At 39.3% G+C, this 23,081-nt stretch overlaps 1 protein-coding gene across 1 annotated transcript in view; it reads right to left on the minus strand.

The window, feature by feature from the left end:
- dst (dystonin) overlaps positions 1–23,081 on the minus strand; it is a 277,698-nt gene that overhangs the window by 19,505 nt on the left and 235,112 nt on the right. The window contains 16 exon segments of the mRNA XM_036573677.1: positions 524–686; positions 781–944; positions 1,883–2,012; positions 2,119–2,307; positions 3,933–4,076; positions 5,814–5,942; positions 7,603–7,797; positions 11,218–11,377; positions 12,588–12,757; positions 14,499–14,618; positions 14,957–15,163; positions 16,183–16,338; positions 18,485–18,655; positions 19,956–20,084; positions 22,002–22,199; positions 22,425–22,580. Of these exon segments, the coding sequence (XP_036429570.1) occupies positions 524–686; positions 781–944; positions 1,883–2,012; positions 2,119–2,307; positions 3,933–4,076; positions 5,814–5,942; positions 7,603–7,797; positions 11,218–11,377; positions 12,588–12,757; positions 14,499–14,618; positions 14,957–15,163; positions 16,183–16,338; positions 18,485–18,655; positions 19,956–20,084; positions 22,002–22,199; positions 22,425–22,580 (2,581 nt within the window).

Here is a 23,081-nt window from a genome sequence, read left to right on the forward strand (position 1 = left end):
GTGATTGCTATGCTATTCCAGGTGGTTGCTAGGGTATTGCTAAACAGTTTCTATGGCGACTACGGCAGTTGCTGCAGTGTTACTAGGTGGTTGCTATGTTATCTTAGGTGGTTGCTGGGAGGTGCTAGGTAATTGCTATGGTATTCCAGGTGGTTGCTATGGTATCCAATATTGTTGCTAGGGTGTTGCTAGTGTACTTGTTTCATCGTCATATAAGAAAGATGCAAATCCGACTTTGAAGGGTTGCTATATGAAACTATGAGACCAGTTAGAGGACAAAAATCCAGCAGAAGAAGGACAACAACAACAATTACAACTCTGATGAAGATAAGTTTACATTTTAAGAGCCTTTCATACAGACATCCAAGGGGTAACAAACTTAGTCTCAACTGTATGTCTTTCAGGGTGGTCAGTGTAGGCTTTCACTACAGTAGAACACAGGAGAACCTCTTTATGTGGACATATTTAATCTGGATCTTGGTCAGGTTTAAGCCTAAAAACTAGTGAAGACATATTCACTCACTCGAAGAAAGAATGCCTTCAATAAACTCCTGTCTGGTGACCTTGCCGTCCTGGTCCTTGTCGATGCGGCGGAAGAAGTCCATGACTCGTGACTTCTTGTGGTTCATCCACCGCATGTAGCGCTTCCTCCACACATCAAAGTCAAAGTTGGCAAACTCTTTCAGCTGAGAAGACAGTGGAGAAAAGAGGGTTTTGATCACACAAACGTCATGCTTAGTCTTTCCAAAGCTGGTCTGAAGCTAGTAATGTCTAACTGACCTCCTCCAGTCGGTCCAGAGCATCGTTAAGTTTTCTTCTCCTGTCCAGGGCCAGAAGCCAAACCTGCTGCCACTTACTGACCAGCAGGTTAACTCGGGGGTTCTTGGTCTCGATTTGAGCCTGAGCTGCCGTTGGATACACAGCCTGGGTCGGGGATCTTTTCCCTGTTTGTAAAAACACAGTATAAACGATTAGCTGGCTTTATTTGACATCAGCTGCTCTCAGCGTTGAATTAGACTGTGGTTCTGTGACACTTATTTTGTCAAATGTACAGTTGTATGCAAAACGTTACATGTTTTGCTGATCTCAGAAGTGAAAAAAGGTTAACATACCCTCTACAGAGAACACACTTAAATAGGGCATCTTCCTGCAAATTTTTATGCACAATCTGTTGAGTTAAACATGTTAGGAAAGAACAGAACATATAAAATGTGCCATAACTTTTGTACAGGCCACATTTTATGTTTTATTCCCCCCCAGTATTAAATTCAGCAAGTAAACAGTAATTGTGCATTAAAATGTACAGAAATGCCTGTGGAGAATATATTAATTCATTTTCACTTAGAAGATAAAACATGTGATGCACCCCAGCTTTTGGATCTGGTTTAAAATAAAATTTGAATGCTATTAAATTTTTAACAATATAATCATCTACAATATAACAACAGCAAACATACAGTATAAAACAGTATACAATAAATAATCAAGATAAATACATGAAGAAAAATAGACTAAATACTAATGAAAAATATATACAAATTAGCCAGTGGGATATAAAAATAGAATAAAAAGTCTGAGTAAATTATTGCATGTTTGTAAAAGAGATTTGCATGTCAAATATTTTTTTTATCATTATATTTATCTGCAATAATTTACTCAGAGACTATTTTTATACAATTTTTAGATTATTTTAAATCACATTGCCTAATTTATATACATATTTTCTTGTTTTCTTGTATTACATCTTATTTATCTTGATTATTTACTTTATACTTTATTTTATAGTCTATGTTTGCAGCTGTTACTCTCTAATTTCCCAACAGTGATTATTAAAGCATTATTTTTTTTTATGTGTCTGAGACCTTTGATGTAAAAAACGTACGGCCGGTTCTTCCTTTGTCCAGCACAGGAATCTGAGACTGAACAGGAGCATCTGCAGTGGCTTTCCTCTTATGAGTCTTAGTAACTTTGTCCACGTCTGGTTGTTTCCTGGTCATCTCCTCCATGAAGGTCTGAATAAACATAATTACTGGGCTTTAGTTCAATGACAGCAAACACCTTATCAAACTAGAATGAGCATTGGTCAGTATGAAGAGCTGCAGTAGGTATCGGTGGTACCTGATGCTCCGCGATGAGCGCTTTGACCTCCTCTAACTCCTGAGGCAAGACCTCCTTGTCCTTCTCCGTCAGCGTGGTCTCAGCCCACTGCAGCCAGCTCAGCAGACTCTCCAGCAGCTCCTGAGTGGCCAGAAGCTCACTGAGAGCAGTGGCCAGCCTCTGCTGATGCTGCCGTGCCCATGCTGTGACCTGACACACAGCAAAATAGAGGAGCAAGAGGAATCAGACTGAGGGCAGGTTTACAGTGGGCTACTCAGTATTACTGAACTAACATATAGGTATTGATATATCGGTGTTCCTGCAACAAGAGCATTAACAGGTCCCAGCAGTGCTTTTTTGGATATATGTTCACTTTTTTTTAGCATAAAGCATAATAAGGTTTTATTAGTGTCATAACATGTTTTCACATACACACTTATTGCTACATATACTGAGCAAATGTGATTGGTGGAGCGAATTTTGGGTCAAAATACCAGTTTTATTCATGTCCCATGGCAGTAATTTCAATCTTTAAATACATAAAGAGACTGAATTACAAAATTACACCTTTTCAATTCAAACTGCACTGTAAAAATGTTTAAATTAAACATATTTAATAGAAATACTACTGCTGATCAGTCATTTTGTCTAGAAATATGTCTACACTTAAAAGTTTTTCAAAGCCAAACAAATCTACTTTCAATAGAAACATAAGCTACCCAAACAGCACATGGAATAAAAGTGTGGTAAAGTGTGCTAATCTAGGTTTTCCTGGATTTACAGAAAAGTAAAGTAAATATCAACTTTTAATATTCAATCCCTTCCATAGCACCTGGTCATATTATGTTTTGTTCATTTTTCTGAGTGAAAATAAGCTAACACTTCTACAGTGGACATATTTAAATGGTTCAATATACACATTTTAATAAGCAAATTTAAGTACACTACTGCTAAATTTAACATATAGATAAAAATGTAAATAAAATGTGCCCTAACCTTTGCACAGGTCACATTTTATGTTTTATTCTACTCCCAATATGTTAAATTCAGTAGATAAACAGTTATTTTGTATTAAAATGTGCATTAGTGTGTTCTCTGTAGAAGATGTGTTCACTTATTTTTACTCAGCACAAAATGGAATTTGACCAGAGGCAGCCAAACTTTTTTACCAATTATATTCAAGAACAGTGAAAATATCTTCACCACAACAGCTCAGAGTGTTGTAAAGAAAATTCAAATCAGATTAAACTAGCTGTAAAGACAAATCAGGTTCAGATTTAAAATTTAAAAATGATATTACCACGGTCCAAAAAAAAATCTCTAATTTTTTTATTTTCTGTCATTTGAGCACATCAGCTTCCTTTTACATTGCGTGAAAATTTCATATTGAATGGACCAACAGAAATACTCCAAAAATGCTTAGAATAACATCACTTTTACATTAACTTACATTAAAAGTGCAAAACGTTTTTGCACTCTCCTGTAAAGTTACCTTTTTGGACGATATGATGATATGCAAATTTTTGTTGAGGTCCATTTTCTACAAAACGTGGACCGGCAGAAGTGCCAGAGTTGCAGTAACACCCATTTACATAGTGTGAATGCATGGTAAATACATGGTGTAACAAATGTGGTATAACTATGCACTCTTTGACAGACACTGTATAACAGCAATAATAAAATCTCAGATTAAAATAATAATAACTGAACTAATATACATATTTATAGTGTAAAAAGTAGCAGAAATAGAGCATTAAGCTAAATCCGTCACAGAAGTGCTACGTGTAAATCCTGCCATTGTATAAGAGTGTGAGGTTAGTGAGATGAGCAAAGACCTCCTCGAAGCGCGCTTTGATGATGGTGTTCCAGTGTTTGACAGTGGTGATGGAGTCCGGATGACAGATGGCTAAGATAGCTTCGCCCATGCTGGTGGCTTTGCCCAGAGCCACCCTCTTCTCCTCCAGCTTCTTCATGAATTCCTGCTCGGAGCAGAGAGCCTCTCGTTAGTCAAACGCCACCACAAAGACAAAACAAAGGGAATTTACGCTGAGGTTCCAAGAAGGCTTTTCCTTTCCACCCCACCACATTCTGTGCAGTGTGAATAATGTCTGATGAGAAGTATGTGGACTCGGAACAAACCGTCTCTGGTTCAAATATGAGATCACACTCAAGGGATATGAAATAATGGTTGAGTCCTGCTTTGGCCCGCGCTAGTTCATAAAGTTTGAGAGGCCATGTATGGTTTGTGTTACTCCACTGGCAGCCCTGATGGGCACATCGGAACGAGCTGGCCTGAAGATCTCCGAACTCTGTTTTAAGAAGAGTTAATGAGAGAAGAATGAAAGAATGGAAATGCGGCCGAATATATTTACACACGTTCTGCCTCAGAGCGATAATCACTCTGGCACGTGACTGGATTGAAAATTCAGCTCCAGAATTTTATTAATTCCAGATCGCTGTTTAAAATCGCTTATTGATGACACAACTTTTTCCACGAAAGAGAAATCGTATGATTACTCGGAGGAAATGCTGTGCATGTACGCTTTGTGTATTGGTGTTGCTTCAGCGGGAAACTTAGGGCCAATCCTGTTTAACCCTTTGCCCTACCACAGCCCTTAGTACTCCGTTTTGCGCGTTCACGTCTAGGGGTAGGGTGTCCTGATTCTTGTTGAGATAGAGGGGTAGGGTCAAGTGTTAGGGCTACATGACCCTCCAAACGGAGGTTTTTCAGAGACTCCAAACAGAGTGTTGTGAGAATTTACATTTACATTATATCATTTAGCAGACGCTCTTATCCAGAGCGATTTACAAAAAGTGCTTTGTCTACTTAGAGAAAGTATCTCTGCTAGTTGCAAATAGGTTATATTATCTTATATATTATCGTATAATGATTTTTCAATGTATTTTGGTCCTTTTCTTCAGAACAAGCATAAAAAATCACTTGTAGTAAGCCACTGTCTCTGTATCTAGCTAGCTAAATTTCCTGTACCTTTAGTTACATTCTGGCATCTCAGGTGTCAGAAATGCTGCACTATTTAAGGTGGAACGGGAAAATTCGAACAAGAAGCTGGTGAATATCTGACTTCAGCTTCATATCACTGAAGAATTAGGGGTGGGTGATAATAAATAATTGCCCCCGTCTTTGAAGTTATATGATTCTCTAAGTGTAACTAAAGCCCTGCAGTGAGGAGCTGAACTTTACCCTCCTCTGCTGTCACTGCAGACTGGCAGGGTCGCCTACAGAGCAGCGCTGGTAGCTGTTAATGAAGTAATGCTCTTTTTATTTGAGGGTCCCATTTCAGAGGGAAGATTTCAACCACTACCCTGTAACTCAGTTCCAAGGGGTTAGGGAGACACTCGAAAACAAGGGGTAGGGGTAAAAATAAGAAATGGGATTGGGCCCTATTGTGCCTTGTATGGTACAGACCTACTGAACTTCTTCTTCAGATCGGGTCATTTTGACACATTTTGACACAGAACAGAAAAACGTTTTTGTTTACATTCCATAGACTACACCGACAAACCTTCTGAAGGGTTCAAATGTTCTTCTGTAAGAAATAAACATACCAATAACCAATGACCAGTAAACATCTGCACTTTAGCTGATGAAACGCAAAACTAACTGAACCAAATTAAAAAGATCCTTAAAAAGATAAAGGTGACAAACATCCAAACAAACTCTGACTTTAGCAAACAAACGAGGTGTGAAATCATACTTTGTGCTGTTCGATGAGACTTCGGAGGGCTTCCTCGTCATCAGGCAAGGAACCATGGAACCGGAGGCTCTGTTCTGCTTCAGCCAGCCATTCCAGCAGAATGTGAACAGTCGAGTGGAACTCCTCTGCCTGAGAAACACAGAGAACATAAGCTACTGAGATAACACATCCCACACTGGGATAAAGCTGCACAGCTCGTCAGCACGGAATTATAAACTACACCTGAGGAGAGTGAAGCTCCATCATATGAACCACTCGACTGTTCCAGTAAGTTGTGAATTTTCAGTTTCAGAATCTCTAATCTAAAAAGTTCAGATCAGCTACACTCTTGGAAAAAGGTGGTCCTTCAAGGGTTCTTTGATTAAGGGAACGGTTCTAATAGAACCATGAGTTCTGTGTAGAACCATTTTCAGGCTTAAGTGGTTCTTTGCATGGTGAAACTGTTCTTCAGATTGATGGAGAAAAAACCCTTTTTGAAAAGGGTTCTACACAGCACCAAAAGGGTTCTCCTATTGTTACGATATCAAGCTTGTAACAATAGAAGAAGCTTTTTTGCTGCTATATAAGATCCATTTTCAAAAAGGTTCTATATATACATCTACAGCACATTCTCTTCTATATAGAACCATTTTCTTTACTAAAGAACCCTTGAAGAATCATCTTTTTTAAGTGTGAACCCAAAATGCCCACATCCTGTATGTTCTTGCATTTTATTTTTTAACTTACGGTGTGTGAGCTTACATACCTTTTCCATCCTCTCTTTTTCCCTTACAGGTAAATATGCTGGTTTTGTTGCTGTGCCTTTAAGAGTGATGTATGTAAATGAGCTGTTTGGATAGGCTGCACTGTATTATGCCTGGTTCATTAAGCAGTCAGAAACACCCCTTATAACTTCTGTGAAACTACACTGCTGAATGCTCAATACCTATCGGTAATCACCACATCGCTTTGCTCAAGTTAAACTCCGCCCACTTTGAGTCTCCAATGTTCGCGCTGCCTCCTGTTGCCGGAAATCGCCAGCTCTCATTGAAAATAAATGACCTCCGGCCGCCTTGTTGCGGCGCGTCACTGCCGGTGTGAATGTAGGGTAAGGGGTTTATTCTAATTTATACAACAGTTCCGGCCACGCAAGCTGATTGGTTGAGAGGCGTTCTAACTGTGCTGTTATTTTGCCATAACATCACCTTTTTTGTTTACAAACACTGTATCACTCTGCTGAGACGCTGTTGCTAAGCAACGACTCTGACAGCTGTAGGAGACGCTCAAGACATTTGAACGTTTTCACTTCTTACTTTGCCACAAACAGAAAATGGACACTTTTAAGATCACATTTGACCGACAGCCGATTTGGTCAGACTCTGAAGATGAGACGACACTAAATTCCGAAACGGTCGGCTGTTCTGTGTGAAGCTGGAGAACGAACTACCGGCTGTGCAGCGAGTGGGCGGAGCTCGTTACTCTGACGTAGCAACAAGCTGCTCGTTAAGGAACTATAATTTGGTGAAGGAACTGCGAACATTAAAACATATTAAACGCCGCGTTCACGGCCCAGTTTATTAATTTATCACTTTATTTATTTAACTGTTGTATAAAAGCAATAGAACACTCGAGGAGTGTGTTATCGCCAATAATTTTATTATTTTGTGATAACACACTCCCTCTCGCGTTCTATTGCTTAAATGTCCAGATACCATCACTGTTCAAAAAGGACATACTACTGCATTTGTGTTTGGCTTAGGTCAGCTTTGGCCATCTGTAGTGCAGCGTGACGGTGCAGAGAGCGCTGTACCTGACACAGGGCCTGCTCCAGACGAGTCTGTTTGGACACTGAGAGGGCGCACACCGTCTCCCAGCGCGTACTCAGCTCCTGCATCTGAACTTTCACCCACGACGAGTCGTCATGGCTGCTCTCAGTCAGCTCACGGGCCGAGCGCTTCAGGGCCTGAACGGAGCCCGTCCTCTTCCCCAGCTCCTTCTGAAACACCTGCGGCACGACAAACACAGTCAGAGCAGTTTTAGTCATTTCAACCAGGATAAGCGGTGAAGCTGTATCAGGGCTCTAGGCTGGAGCCAACTGACAGCAGCATCAGGAATCACAGACAGATTACATCTTGGCTTTAAGATGCACACAAGGAAAGCGTATGTGTCTCATAAACAGTGTTTCTGTACATCTGCATGTCTTCTATCTGTCCTGATATGCTGGCTTGCTTCAGAATATTCTGGGTGAAGCAGCATGAGGCAGGTTTTTTCTTGGGTCATGCTTGCTAAATAAAGCTGTGCTGCAGCCTTACACACACCGAGTGTTTTCCCCTGAGGCACATGAACATTGGCTTATGTGACTGACATCAAAATTATTCAAAACTTTAAGAAAATTTCATATATCTCAGCCTAACAGTGGACTACCAGCGGTCTGTACTTTACAGTGGAAGCCGAGCCATTTTGTAATGAATAGGCTGTAAAAGTGTGATTTTATTCAAACCATACCAAAACAAAGTTAGCTTAGCAAGTTAGCACGTTTCTGACCTGAAACGTGAGCATCATCATCTCCTCTAGTGTAAGCAGGCACCTCTGTGGCATTACCCCGTTACTTGTGATGAACCAGGTTATATAATGGGTTGGGGGTGCAATCAGACCACTGAACTGCACACAATCTCACAAGCTTACTGTGTGCATGTCTGGGACAAGTGACAGTTAATAAGTGGATGGTGAGTTTATGTGTTTGACTGGACAAATAAATATGAAAGGTACAATAACAAACAGGCTAACAACTTATTAATAAAAGCTAATGTGTTCTGAGAGGAGCAAACATTTTAAGAAGGATCGTTTCAGCCTATACTTCAAATGCATACATTTCCCAGCAGAATAGTCTGCCAAGGCATGTGCACAGCAGGGTTATTATAGATTTGAATTTTCATTAGTTTTTATTGTTATAACTCATAGTTATGCTCATATTCATTGTGTTGTAACTACCTTATACCACTTAGTGCAATACCTGCTCTCATGTAAATACAATAAATCTGTCAATGCTGTGTAAATATGCAATAGATATGCTTTTATTCCTACTCTGTCATAGTGATATTTTCTGTGATATATTCTATTTCTGCCTAATTTCTGTCTGTTTTTATTCCTATTTTATTTCTGCCTACTATATTAAGTTTATGTGCAATTATGTCTTGCTACTGTAACACTGCAATTTCTCTTCAGGATCAATACACTTCTTTCTGTCTATCTATCTGTCTGTCTATCTGTCTGTCTGTCTATCTGTCTGTCTGTCTATCTGTCTGTCTGTCTGTCTGTCAGTCTGTCTATCTTTCTATGTATTTAGTTTTTCATGTTGGATTTTGATTTCAGTTAAGTTTCAGTTTTAGTTTTTAGTATGACAGTGTGTTTTAGTATGACAGTGTTTTAGTATGACTGTGTTTTAGTATGACAGTGTGTTTTAGTATGACTGTGTTTTAGTATGACAGTGTGTTTTAGTATGACTGTGTTTTAGTATGACAGTGTGTTTTAGTATGACTGTGTTTTAGTATGACTGTGTTTTAGTATGACAGTGTTTTAGTATGACAGTGTTTTAGTATGACAGTGTTTTAGTATGACAGTATGTTTTAGTATGACAGTGTGTTTTAGTATGACTGTGTTTTAGTATGACTGTGTTTTAGTATGACAGTGTGTTTTAGTATGACTGTGTTTTAGTATGACTGTGTTTTAGTATGACTGTGTTTTAGTATGACAGTGTGTTTTAGTATGACTGTGTTTTAGTATGACAGTGTTTTAGTATGACTGTGTTTTAGTATGACAGTGTGTTTTAGTATGACTGTGTTTTAGTATGACTGTGTTTTAGTATGACAGTGTGTTTTAGTATGACTGTGTTTTAGTATGACTGTGTTTTAGTATGACAGTGTGTTTTAGTATGACAGTGTGTTTTAGTATGACTGTGTTTTAGTATGACTGTGTTTTAGTATGACTGTGTGTTTTAGTATGACTGTGTTTTAGTATGACTGTGTTTTAGTATGACAGTGTGTTTTAGTATGACAGTGTGTTTTAGTATGACTGTGTTTTAGTATGACAGTGTGTTTTAGTATGACTGTGTTTTAGTATGACTGTGTTTTAGTATGACAGTGTGTTTTAGTATGACTGTGACAGTAGGTATTCGTTAAGGGTGGAATAAAATTAACTCAACAGCAGACTGAGCTCAGCTTGGCTCGGTTCCAGCTTTCCTTAAAAACGTCCAAACACAGAAAGGATCCACTTCTAAACTCTCATTTATGCCCAGAAAAACAAAAACTAAAGTTTATTTTTTTTATTTTGTTTAATTTTGGTTATTTTTGCTGCAGACATTTTAGTTTTGATTTTCATGTTTTTGTAAAACTGTGATTTTTACATTATTACAGTGAAAAAGCACATTTCTTAATTTCTAATTTTCATTTTAGTAATAGTTAGTAATAGTATCCATAATTACCCTGGTGCATAGTGCTTACAATCAGTGCATAAGTTTATATCAGACCTGAGAGCAGCAGCTAAGCAATCAGTCAGAGTAATTCTGAAACCTGCACATCCTGAACAAGTGCCAGATACAGCTCTGAAGTGATATAAAGGCTAACACTGACATGTCCTTATGCAATATAGCAGTCACTGATAAATGGTTTTGGACACTCAGGCAAATCTACCCTTTATGTCAGTCTTCTCCACCATCACACCTGCATTAGCTAACACACAGTAAGGCTTTATGAGAGCAGGACACGGTGGGTTAATACCGTGTGACATTCCTACAGCGCTGATCACCACAGAGATGCCAGGGTCACGTATTTTGGCAGAAGTCTCGCTCTAGATTGTAAGTCCTTTCCAAGAGAAACAGAATCAGTGAGCACTGATTGGAAAGAAACGGCACTAACGGGACTAGACGAGCCTAAAAACGCTACAGAATCAGTGATATGAGGCCAAGGCCCTCGAGTCGATCAGCTGAACCCACAAGCTGCATTTTGCCTTCAGACAGACTGAGAGCAGCTCATCTGGAGGAGGGACTACAAGAGAAGAAGAGGTTCTGCGCAGTGACTGAGTTCAGCTGTCTTCTTTAATTGAAACCAGGAGGCTTGTCCACACACTCGGACAAGCAGCAGGGGGAGAGAAACGTCTATTCTCATGCCATAATTACATTTCATTGTGGCCGAGAGCTCCAAGAACAGAACCCAAAAGGCCCAAAATAGAGCCACAGGACAGGAGGGTGGAGATGACGAGAGATTCTGAAGGAATGTTTCAACACTATGGTCTGCTGGGAAATCCACACGGAAATCCTATAATTAGTAATCCCCATTCAAATGATTAATCAGTTTAATCAGGTGTCCTGTTAAGAAAGCTTTTTCTGCTTGTTGTGCTGTCTGAACTAAATTCTAGACAGGAAAAGTACCTTGTGGCTGTCGATGAGGTTCAGCACCAAGTCGATGTCTCCGTGCACGGGCTGGTCCTCTGCCAGCTGAGGTTCTACTTTATAAAGCCAGTCGATCAGAGCCTGCAAAGCGTCGGTGAACTGGCCTGAAAACAGGAGAGCTTCCTCCAGCTTGTTTTGCCTGTGAGAAAAGACCACATTGGGTCACATTCATCAAATGCAAACGATTACAAATGTATTTACCAGAATTCAAATATTATATATGAACTATAGAGAAGAAAATTGTCAGTTAATCAAAATAAACACATAAATAAAGCCATATTTGCAACAGCAATAATGCTATATACTACAGAACTACACACTAGAAAAATGAACCATTTTATAACAGCAAACAATTATAAATATGTTTATCTGGATATGAACTCTGCAATCGGTCAGAATAAACTCCTAGATGTTGTCAGTTATGTACATTTTCAAAAGAAGACTAAAAACACACCTGGACTATCTTTACCTGTGCCTTTCAGACTCGTCTTTCTAGCACTTCATTACTTATTTCCCATTATTCTATGCTTATTACTTTATCTGCATTACCTTTTTGTTTCATTGTGTTTTTAATTTTTATTTTAATTGTAATTTTCTGTCATTTTAAATGTAATTTTTCTACCTTGTATATGAAAACTTGCTATGTAAATAAACTTGCCATGCCTACAACTGTTATATTTCGCTGTTGTCGGAACAAAACCTCGTATCTCCAAAATGGTACCTTTACAGGAGAAGGAAAAAACATACTTTACTTTTAATGTAAGTCAATGGAACCAGACTTTTTTCCAAGTCATTTGGGGTCATTTCTTTTGGTCAATTCATCATTAAACTTACACATAATGTAAAGGGCAACAGGCATTTTCAAATTATGTCAAAAACTGAAGATATGAGGTTTTGTTCCGACAGCAGTGATATGAACCATAGAGAAGAAACATTATCATTCAGTTACTCAGAATAAACATATTAATTAGCCTTTACTAACTGCAGTTTTAAAAGGCCTCAGCCTGCCTAACTCTTGTCCTGGAGATCTACCTTCCTTCAAAGTTTAGCTCCAACTGTAACTGAACACACCTCCCTCTAATTAAATCCAACCAAACTCCACCCAGTTTGGCAGGAAATTTGCCCAATCTGGCAACTCTGTCCCAGAGACTCAAGACTCGACTTGGGCTTGCATGAATTGACATCTCTGGTTCCCAGTCTCTTCATGTAAACCAGGCCTGATCACGTGAATCAGGCAAGTTAGATTAGGGTTGGAACCCTAAAGGGTCAGTAGATCTCCAGGAGAAGGGTTGGCCATTTCTGTGTTAAGGTAAGTTAAGGTGATCTCCGGCCGAGACACGCAGACGTACCTCTCGACAGACTTGCCGCACACCGTGTCCCATTTATCCCTGAGTTCACAAAGCATGTCGTCCAGTTTCTGGTTGTCATCTTGCAGGGAGGTTTTGTCCTTCAGTGCCCGGCCGGTGCGGCTGGTGGTATCATACACAGAGTGCTTGCCACCCAGAGCCTTCTGGAACTCCTGTAACAGCCCAACAACAGGGAGTCAGAGTTAACATTGAGGCTCAGTTCAAGGACAAGCAGACTGGAACTTGTTCCAGTACAGGTTGCCATGTGGGCAAATGGAGTTAGATGCTTCCCTGCTTCCCTGTTAACTGAGTCAACAGAAAGTGGAGGAATCTGCTGAGTCCACACTGCTGAGCTGTTAATTATATGGCACTGTGCTGTCTTCTATACTGTGAACAACAGTGAGTCATGCTCCTTTTGGAGGAGGAGGGATGCATTATTTGAATTAGTAGACAGACTTTCTAACAGGGCCGGCCCGATTTGAAAATCTTGTGATCAATACTGATTTTAGGAAGCTAAAAATTTTAGATAACTGATAAAAGCTGATGAAATTTAGTTGAAAAAATTGTTATAAAAATGTAACATTGTCAAAAACAAAACCAGTAGTTTTAGCTCATGATCATATTTTTAAAACTGGAATAAACTGCAGAAACAAGAAGCATTAAATTATATTAATAATGTAATATACAATGTGTATGTAATATTGCAAAGCTTTGCATCATTATTAGATGTGTCATAACATCTTATTCTCATGCTAAAAGTTAGGTTTCAAAAATACTTTTGTTAATTTTAAGGATATATGATGGTATCAATATTTGTAGTTATGTGGTTATATATATATATATATATATATATATATATATATATATATATATATATATATAACAGAAGGACAGAAGTCTAGATCTGACCATTATCTGACAACGTATTTATCGTGCTCTGCATTTATACCTCTATATAAATAAATAAATGTAATATTATGATGTTAATCTAGATTTTATAAATGTTTCATGCATCAGCACCAGCTGATATAGCAGTATGCAAATGTTTGGGCCCCCCTGGTCAAATTACATGTTATTGTTAATTTTCTAAGAAAAGAAGTTGTAAGTTAACACATCCTTTACAGAGAACACACTTAAATATGACAAGTATGAAATGTGCAATCACACAGACCAGATATTAGGTTTTATTTTTTCCCCAGTAGGTTAAATTCAACAAATAATCAATACTTGTTTTGTTATAAAAAACGTAATTTGACTAGGGTTCCTCAAACTTTGCATACAATCATAAATATGAGAGACTTCAATATAATATTAATTCTACTAGGCAACTGATGTGTAGATATGAGGTATGATTTTCTGTACAGTGCTGTCCTAAAAAGCGTTTCCTGATATTTTACTGTTCATATACAAAGAGAATTGAATCAGACTCTTTCACTGTGCCTAAAAACCTGGATGAGAACGCGTCTGTGGGGGGTCCCACAATTCCAGCGTTCCTTCAGTCTCCCTGGATTAGAAGTATCGGAGATCAGGGCTTGGCCTATTTATCCAGCACAGGGGGGGATTATTATGGCATTATGGAAGCCCCAGAATCTCTAATGCTGATGCTAATGTGGGGTTCGCCATGGATGATGCCCCCAGTTTAAATCGTACTGCAGTCAGGATTAACACAGAATTACTGCCACTGTGGCGGCGTGATACTTCCTTTGTGAGTCACGGCTGAAGAATAACACAATGACTGCGATGGAGAGAGCAGCTGGTTTTCCGTGATTCACACCTTGTCCGGACATGGTTTACTGTGCTTCTGCAGATGTCTGGTGCATGAGTTAATGGAAATGCATGAAGGCAACACAAGGCGCCACAGATCAGCAGGATGTTGGGAAGACTGTCATTATTTAGTCAAAATAGTGGGATCACCTTATGCTGAGCCAGCTGCAGTTTGATCTTGTCCGGATCGTTGGCGATCTCCAGCTCTGAGTCTAGAGCCCTTTCCGACTCCTCCAGCCACTCCATCAGCTTAGTCCAGCTCTCATGGAACTGCAGGGAGATAACGACAGGAGGATCACTCTAATATAATAACCTCTATATTTCACTTTCAGAAATATTACTGGAAGTTCAAGCTGAGTTGAATCACATGCTGAGCAGAAAGACTCCATTCAATAAGGACTACTATTGATAGACCAGTGGCTAACAAGCTGCAAACTAAGCATACATGTGTCTTTAAACCTGAAACTACAGAAGGCATAATGGTTTAATTAGCTATTGAGTAATAGTTAATAGAGCAATTCATTATCAACCTAATCAGCCCTCCTACACACTATATTGGGTAAAAATACTATAATTTGACCAGTTACAGCCCAGGTGAGGTTTGTCACCTGTTTGGCGCGCTTCCTGGCGTCGTCCAGCAGGCGTCCTCGCTCCACCGAGCGCTGCACCACTTTCTCCCAGCGGCTCTGCACACTCAGCAGCAGGTTCTTAATCAGCACCACGTCCTGCTTCTGGCTGAAGTACTTCAGGTGGGTTCCCGTCTTATCCAGCTCGATGATCTGATCCCGGTGCGAGTTCACCTCTGTCACAAACACCTGCAGGGAGAACAAGCTTAGTGGAGGGGAAATCATTCCGATCTCAGAAAACGGTGATTGTGCATGAACTGCCGAGTTTGGAAGGGAACCAAATGGGCCAAAGCCAAATGTGATTAAGCTCAAAAGAGCAGAGGTTTCCTGAGTGAGTGGACTTCGATAATGTGGCTCTGAGATATCAGAGCAGGCAGAGTCATTAACTGGAAACGGAAAACATTAATACAGTGCTGCGCAAAAGCCAGAGACCACCTTTTATCTACTGCATTCCAGTCAAAATACCATTAAATACAAGATTTTTTTTTAGTTTCAGCTAAACTAAATATATTATTTTTTCAGTGTTCAGTGAGTCACTCTTCACCTTTATTCCAGCTTCCATTCTTTTCAGGAGACTCACTTTCAGTTCCTCAAAGAATCTGCAGACACACCTCCAAAGTTCAGTCTTAGAAGCTGGTTGATCATTTTCTGAAGTAATCAAACACATTCAGTGGTGTTGAGGTCTGGACTCTGGGGTGGTCAGTCCATTGTTCAGCTTCTTTGTTTGATGTGTCCGTCTCCTTTTCTCAGTGAGGTTCTTCTTGACAGCTACACATCCTTTCAGACCCACAGCGCTGAGTCGTCTTCTCACAGTGGAAGGATGGACAGAAACACCTGTGGATGTTTTCAGATCTGAAGCAGCTTGATTTTCTCCTCTCTCTCAAAGATGAAAGCTTTAAGTGCTGTTTATCTGATGGGGGCAGTTTTGGGGTCTAACAGGTCTTCCAGGTGGTTGTTAGGAGTCACATTTTCTCTGTAGCTTTTAATCAGTTTTTGAACTCCAGTTTTGTTGTTTTCCTTTGATTTTATCTAATCTCCTCTGAAATATCTTTTAAAAAATTATTAATGTGTACTTAATAGCTGTTTTGACTGGAAATGAAATAAATGAAGGTCTCTGATCTCTGAATTCAGCACAGTACTGTAGATTATGTGTACAGATTAGGATGTCGCTGATTCATATTCTTAACACCGGTCTGGCATAGAAATACCTTGTGCTCATCAATCTGGAACAGAATAGTCTCCAGGATGAGGGAAGCTGGAGAGACCATGGTCAGGGTCTGCTCAGCTTGGGTCAGCCAGTTGATGAAGTCCTGCAGGGAGTTGTGGAAATCTGTGGCCATCGCTAACGCCTCCTCAAGTTTTCCCTACGCAAAACAACCACACACGGAGCTTTAGTCATAGTTACACTGGAACAATGGGAATCAGCATCAGCATCTCTTTGTGACTAAACAGTGAGGAAGTCTCAATCCCAAGCCCTCTAAAGGTAAACGAAAGAGGATGTGAAGACGAAATGTTTCTCCTGCAACCACAAATACAGGATCATTATCCTCTGATTCAATATTACAGCCTGACTCACACAGTGCCATCTGGAAACAACAGGACAGCTTTCTCCAGTGAAAGCTCACCTCATAAGCCCTACAAACACTTTCACTATATTAAAAAGTGCACCGCTGTTGAAAAGTTTGGAATCACTTCAAAAGTTTTGAATCTCAGTTTTTCATCCACCTCTTAAATGCACAGTTTGAAAATGCCAGTGTGGAAAAGCCAGAAATTCCAAAAAAGCCTACATATCACAAAAGTTTTAAGCTTGAACGAAGTGGAAAACTTGGTTTATCGTTAAAGAAGGTGTTCAGAGGTCAATGGCAATGTAGGACAGTGACATCAGGCTTCATTCAATGGGCCACAGCCAGCTCTGCTCCACACAGCATCTCGGAACTCCACAGCTGCACACAGCTGACAGAGGATTGTCAAAACTGCACAACTGAGAGATAAAAAAGGTTTGAATCCTTCCATTGTATACAACCCATGTGTCAAACACAAGCCCCACGGGCCAGATCAGGCCCACCACACAATCCTATCCAGTCTGTAGAAGTATTTCTATTCATATTAGCCTGTTTCACAGTGTACTGCACTACAGTCCCCAGCATGCACTGCACTGTAAGTGCTCTCTGACTCTCCTACCCCAACAACATTCTATGGGGCAGTCATAGGCTGGAGGTTAGGGAACCAGCCCTGTGACCGGAAGGTCTCCGGTTCGATCCCCTGAGCCGACAGACTGAAGTGCGCTTGAGCAAAGCACCTAACCCCCAACTGCTCCCTGGGCACCGTGGATGGGGCTGCCCACCACTCCGGGCAAGTGTGCTCACTGCCCCCTAGTGTGTGTGTTCACTAGTGTGTATGTGGTGTTTCACTGCACGTTAATTGGGTTAAATGCGGAGGTGAAATTTCCCCATTGTGGGACTAATAAGGGTCACTCACTTAATATGGAGCAGCTGTTACACCTCAATTCTGCACAATTCCACACCAGTCATATCTCCAAAACACATTTGAGCTGCCCCTAATTTCAGCTCAGAAATTGAGCCCAAGTGTCAAGTTCGAGCAAATAGGTAGATTTAAAGACTGAGATCCTGGGGCCATTTAAATATTCAATATTTCAAGTGTCCATGTAATATTTCAAGGTCTACTACAAGTGTCTGTATTTTACTGTTGACGTTTTTGCATATTTTGAATAAACAGTGGCCAGTTCGGGTTACAGCACAACATTAATTAAAAATAATAATATATATTTTTTTCTGGCCCACAGATTTAATGAGATTTTTAATATGGCCTCACTATAAAGCACCTTACTGCCTCTCTGTGACATATCTGGAAAAAATATTGTTAATAGGAAATTAGAGTTTAACATTTACAGTTTAAAATAACTTAAATGTCTTGAAATATTGAATAAAACATCAAAAAATACCTACTGGTGTCTAGTTTATAAGATTATATCTACATTGTTTAAGTTTTATTGTATATAAAATAACACAAATAATTAATGCAGCAAATGATTCCAAACTTTTTAACTTTTTGTAATCAACCTCATATTATAACTCAAACCCAAAAAACTGAACGGAAAACCTGGAGTAAAATTTATGTAGCTAACACCGACATCAACTTTGTACCCAGAAGTCGAGCCTAAATCCTGAGGCGATACATCATGGAGCAGAAGGTTTGGGTAAAGAACATGTCTGAACCCGGCCACGCGTTATTTTCTCTTCTCTCCTCGGCTTGACGCACCACTCAGTAAACCGCAGGTGCATGTCTGACTTCGCAGAACAGCCCACTTTGTTTCATACAGACTCCCACGCCCCCTCTGACCACATCCTCACTGACATCACCACAGTTCACAGCTCTGGGATCAGACGTGGATCAGCATGACGAGACATTTCCGTTTGTGGGATCTGAAGCCACAGCATGCTGGGCCAGGCTGGCAGCTGGGACGCAGAAGCGGTTCCTCGCAGCACCCACCTTCCTCTCGGCCACCTTGGCCTGCATGCACTCCCACTTCTCCTGCAGGTTGCGGAGGTCCTGCTCGGTGGTGCTGTCCTGGCCCTCCGGCGTCAGGGCTATCAGCTGTTGACCTCTCTGAAGAAGCTGCTGGTACAGTTCCTCCTTCGCCTCCACTGCACTGCACAGCTCCTATATACACAGCCATGGCAGAGAGCACACACTGGGTTTATGGACAGTAGTAATAATAATAATAATAATAATAATAATAATAATTGTATTATAATTATTATTTAGATAATATAGAACTTTATACATTATATATATATATATATATATATATACATATATATATATGTATATATATATATAAAACTTTATATAGAACCTTTTATACATGACAATGAAGCTTAAAGAGCCAGTGAATGTAAATATAACAGCAATAAAGTGTAAATAAAACAGCCCTGTTGAAAAATACCCTTGCCCTATTATTATTATTATTATTATTATTGTTATTATTGTTGTTATTATAGCACTTTTCATATATAAAAAGAAGCTCTACGTACTTTACAGTATACGTAAATAAAACAGTAAAATAGAATAAATAAAATTATGTTATTATGCTTGCCCCATGCTTATTATTATTATTATTATTATTATTATTATTATTATTTTTATTATTTCTTTATATGGCATATTTTATAAACAAAAAATGAAGCTCAAGGTGTTTCACAGTTTATGTAAATTGTAATTAAAATAATTAAAAATATTACTTTAGTATTTACAGTGTCTACTGTTATGCATTTTCTATTATTATTATTATTAATATTATAGAACGTTTTATACATGACAATGAAGTTTAAAGTGTCAGTGAATGTAAATATAACAGTAATAAAGTGTAAATAAAACAGTCCTGTTGAAAAAATATTATTATTATTATTGTTATTGTTATTATTATTATAGATACATAAAAAATAAGCTGATGTAGTAAAATCGTTTACATGAGACAATCTCTGGAAAGCAGCATGAATGTAAAATAAAATGACAAACGTTTCTTCATCAGTGATGTACAGTGGTGAATATTATGCTCATCCTGAAAGATGTCAGACATTATTCTATTGTAAACAGTGTGATAATGTGATCCCACCGCTGGACTGATTCTTATGCTTATCATCATCTTTATAAATAAACACTGCAGCTGAAAGTTGTATTTTTCTACTCACCATAATTCTGATTTATTAGCTGGGGTTTAAATAATGAGGTAATGAAGTGAGCAGAAGCCTCAGAGTCTGGCTTTAAACAAAACAGTTCTACACCCCCACTGTCGGCTCAGCTGACCTAAGTGGTGCTAAATAGTGCCGCTGATTATTAATGCAGTTTTATTTTCTGTTTACTATTGTTCATAAAAACAACACTGTAAATAAAATTGAGTGTGCTTGAACCGATACAAGCTCGCCATCTGTAACAGCCTCTCGTAGTCTTAAATACATACCAGATGGGCGTTAAGCTGCTCGCGGGCCGTGTCTGGTAAGCCTCCAACCGCCTTTGATGCTAACAGCTGACGTTCTGTGTCTTTCAGCCATTGCTGCATATCTTCAATCTCACCATGGAAACCTTGGGCCTAGAACACAATGCAGCCAGCGTCATCACAATAGACTCCACAGACTCATTAGCGGAGCTTCAAGGGGTGAAAAGAAGTTTAAAAAATGGATGTTTCTCTTATTAATCCAGGGTGAATAAAAACGACATGTTTGCGAGGCTTCCCAGCGAGGACAATGGTGTCTGAGTCAGTAAATGGAGGCGGTAGACGCAGTTTGTATGAATAACTAAATATCACTGTTGTCGGAAGAAAATCTCGTATCTCCAAACTGGTAACTTTACAGGAGAAGGAAAAAACCTACTTTCCTTTAATGTAAGTCAATGGAACCAGACTTTTTTCCAAGTCATTTTTAGGCCGTTTCTTTTGGTCTATGGATTGTGAAATTTGCACACAGTGTAAAGGGCAACAGGCATTTTCAAATCATGTTAAAAACTGAAAAGGGACAAAAATGGAGATACAAGGTTTTGTTCCAACAGCAGCGACATATTTACATATGTGTACTTTTAAATTCAAATTTATAAAAAGCATTGAAATACGCAAAGTTTTGCAAAAAAAAAGACTTTTACAAACTAAATATGGAGTTATATTTAGACTAAGGGTCGGATTTTTACTAGTCATTCAAAAAAGCTGTCGACTAGTTAAAAAAAAAATAAATAAAATTATAAAGTATTTTAGTAGTAGTTAGTAGTGTGCTAATAGCGGCTGGTTCTAATGGCAGATGCTGCAGTTTGTAGAAGCGTTTTTTGTATTTCACAGTGTTGCACCGAAACAGTATCGGCACTGATACTGACACTTTATCGCAATATCAGTACTGGTATTGGTGATGTGCTATACTGATATCTACGACTGACACCACAAAGCAATTTCTGATGCACCAGTAGACATAACTTATCAACACGTCAGTGGTGTGGGACAACAAGCAGCTGTAAATATGCTCATGGGGTCTCGTAGACAGGTAGTGCTTGGACCCCGACGATCGCTGCTTGAGATGTAATTTGTAGACAACCTCTTATCTCTTCCTCTTGTTCTACATCCATTTCAGACAAAAACGAAGTGGTAGCTGATTGTGTTGGTTGTAAACAATGATAATTTACAGATATTAGCCTGTTTGCATTCACTGCTTGAAAGGTAAGGAAGAAAAAAAAACAGATTTATACAAAAATGAAACCGACTTTATCTGTTTTCGGTTTCGGTCCTCTTCTCTCCAACAAAGGTTTATCTATCTACACCATTAAGGCACCGAATTTCAGCAACATTAGCTAAGTTCATGTCATCCACTCCTCCTGAAACCTTTCAGCAGAGTGAAGATGTCAACTCACCATTAAGTTGATTTGGCAAGTTAACTTAAGCAAAAGTTAGATTGATAGATATCAGTGTATGCAAACGTCTGAATCCCCCTCAGTCAAATTACATGTTTTGTTGATTTAGTATGAGAAAATAAGTTACGAAAATAATACCACATCCTCTACAGGGAACAGACTTAAGGCATTTTTCTGCAAATTTTAGTGCACAATTTGCGTTTACTTGAAAAACAATAAAACATAAGATGTAAAATATTCCATAACTTTTGGAAGGCGACGTTTATGTTTTTGTTTTTTTTCCAATATATTAAATTCAGTAAATAAACAGTGTGTTCTCTGTAGAGGACGTTACTTTATTTTCACTTAGAAACTCATCAAAACATAATCGGACCGGGGGTGCACAAACTTTTGCACAAGACTATGTTTCATCACTCGTATCAAAGGCATGTGTGTGTATATGTGTGTATATGTGTGTATGCATGGATATCTGTGTGTAGCCTTTTCTGCTCCCCCCTCACATTCTGTGATTAAAGTCCTTCGTTGCTCTAGAGAGGATCATCAATCACAGCACCGTTTCTAACAAACCTCCACATTCCACCGAGCAGCCAGTGAGTCTGGTTATATGTCTGTGTCAGACCTGGAGCAAAGCGCTGTCCAGAAGCTGCCTCCTCTGCTCAGTCTTCTCCAGGATGCCCCTCCAGCGCTGGTTGAGGTTCTCCAGCTTGCTCTGCAGGCCACAGGCCTCCTCTCCTTCGCTGGACTCCATTAGATCGCTGCCCGCCTTGTTCACTGCCTCCACAGTGCTCTTATGGGCCAGGACATCGTTCTGCAGCACCTGGTGATAAAAGACATTATAAACTAATAAGAAATACAGACAATTCATTTCCCAGCGGGAGCTAAATTGTACAGAATTTATTTGAAAATAAAAGACACTGCTGATTTTGCAGCCAAGCAACAGACAACATCCTTGCAACTAATAAATTAAATGTTCTGGCGCCTTTGCAGTAGTGAGGTCATTATTTACGAGGTCAACAATATAAATATCCCCACTTTGACTTACATGGTGCTTGGCGAGTTCTATCTCGATGGCTTTGGGGTCCCCGCTGGTTTTCTTCTGTTCGCTAAGCAGGTCTTCAGTGTGAGTGAGCCAGGCCAGAAGCTCGTCTAGAGCATGCTGGAACTGCCCTAAGGCCAGCAAAGCACCTTCCAACTTGTGCTGAAAGACATCAAGAGAATAGACAAGCCACTCATGGTCAGTGAAGAACCTGGCATAGAACATGAGCGCAAGTTTTAACCCAGGGGTCTGTCACGCCTGAGATATCTGTCTGAACCCAATGGGATGTTCAGTATGTTATATGTAACAAGTAACTGAAGTTTTAGGATTATATCAGCACCGCACAGTGTGAGAACAGCGAAGTATATATGTGTGTGTGTATATATATATATATACATATATATATATATATATATACACACACACACACACACACACATACAGATACACATAACATCTCATGCTGGCTATTATCAAAAGTTTTAAGGAGAGATTTAGAGTCTGTTCAGGGATTTATGTCCCCATATTCATATGAATTTTATTTCCGTATGAATTTCATGGATGTGCATAAAGTGCTTTCAGCTTTTAGAGGAGGCGCTATGTAAACAAAATATATTATTGCTGTCAGAACAAAACCTTGTGTGGGTCGTGATTGGTCTCAAA

This window comes from Colossoma macropomum, unplaced genomic scaffold (genome assembly GCF_904425465.1).
Source record: "Colossoma macropomum unplaced genomic scaffold, Colossoma_macropomum, whole genome shotgun sequence".
Taxonomy (NCBI): Eukaryota; Metazoa; Chordata; class Actinopteri; order Characiformes; family Serrasalmidae; genus Colossoma; species Colossoma macropomum.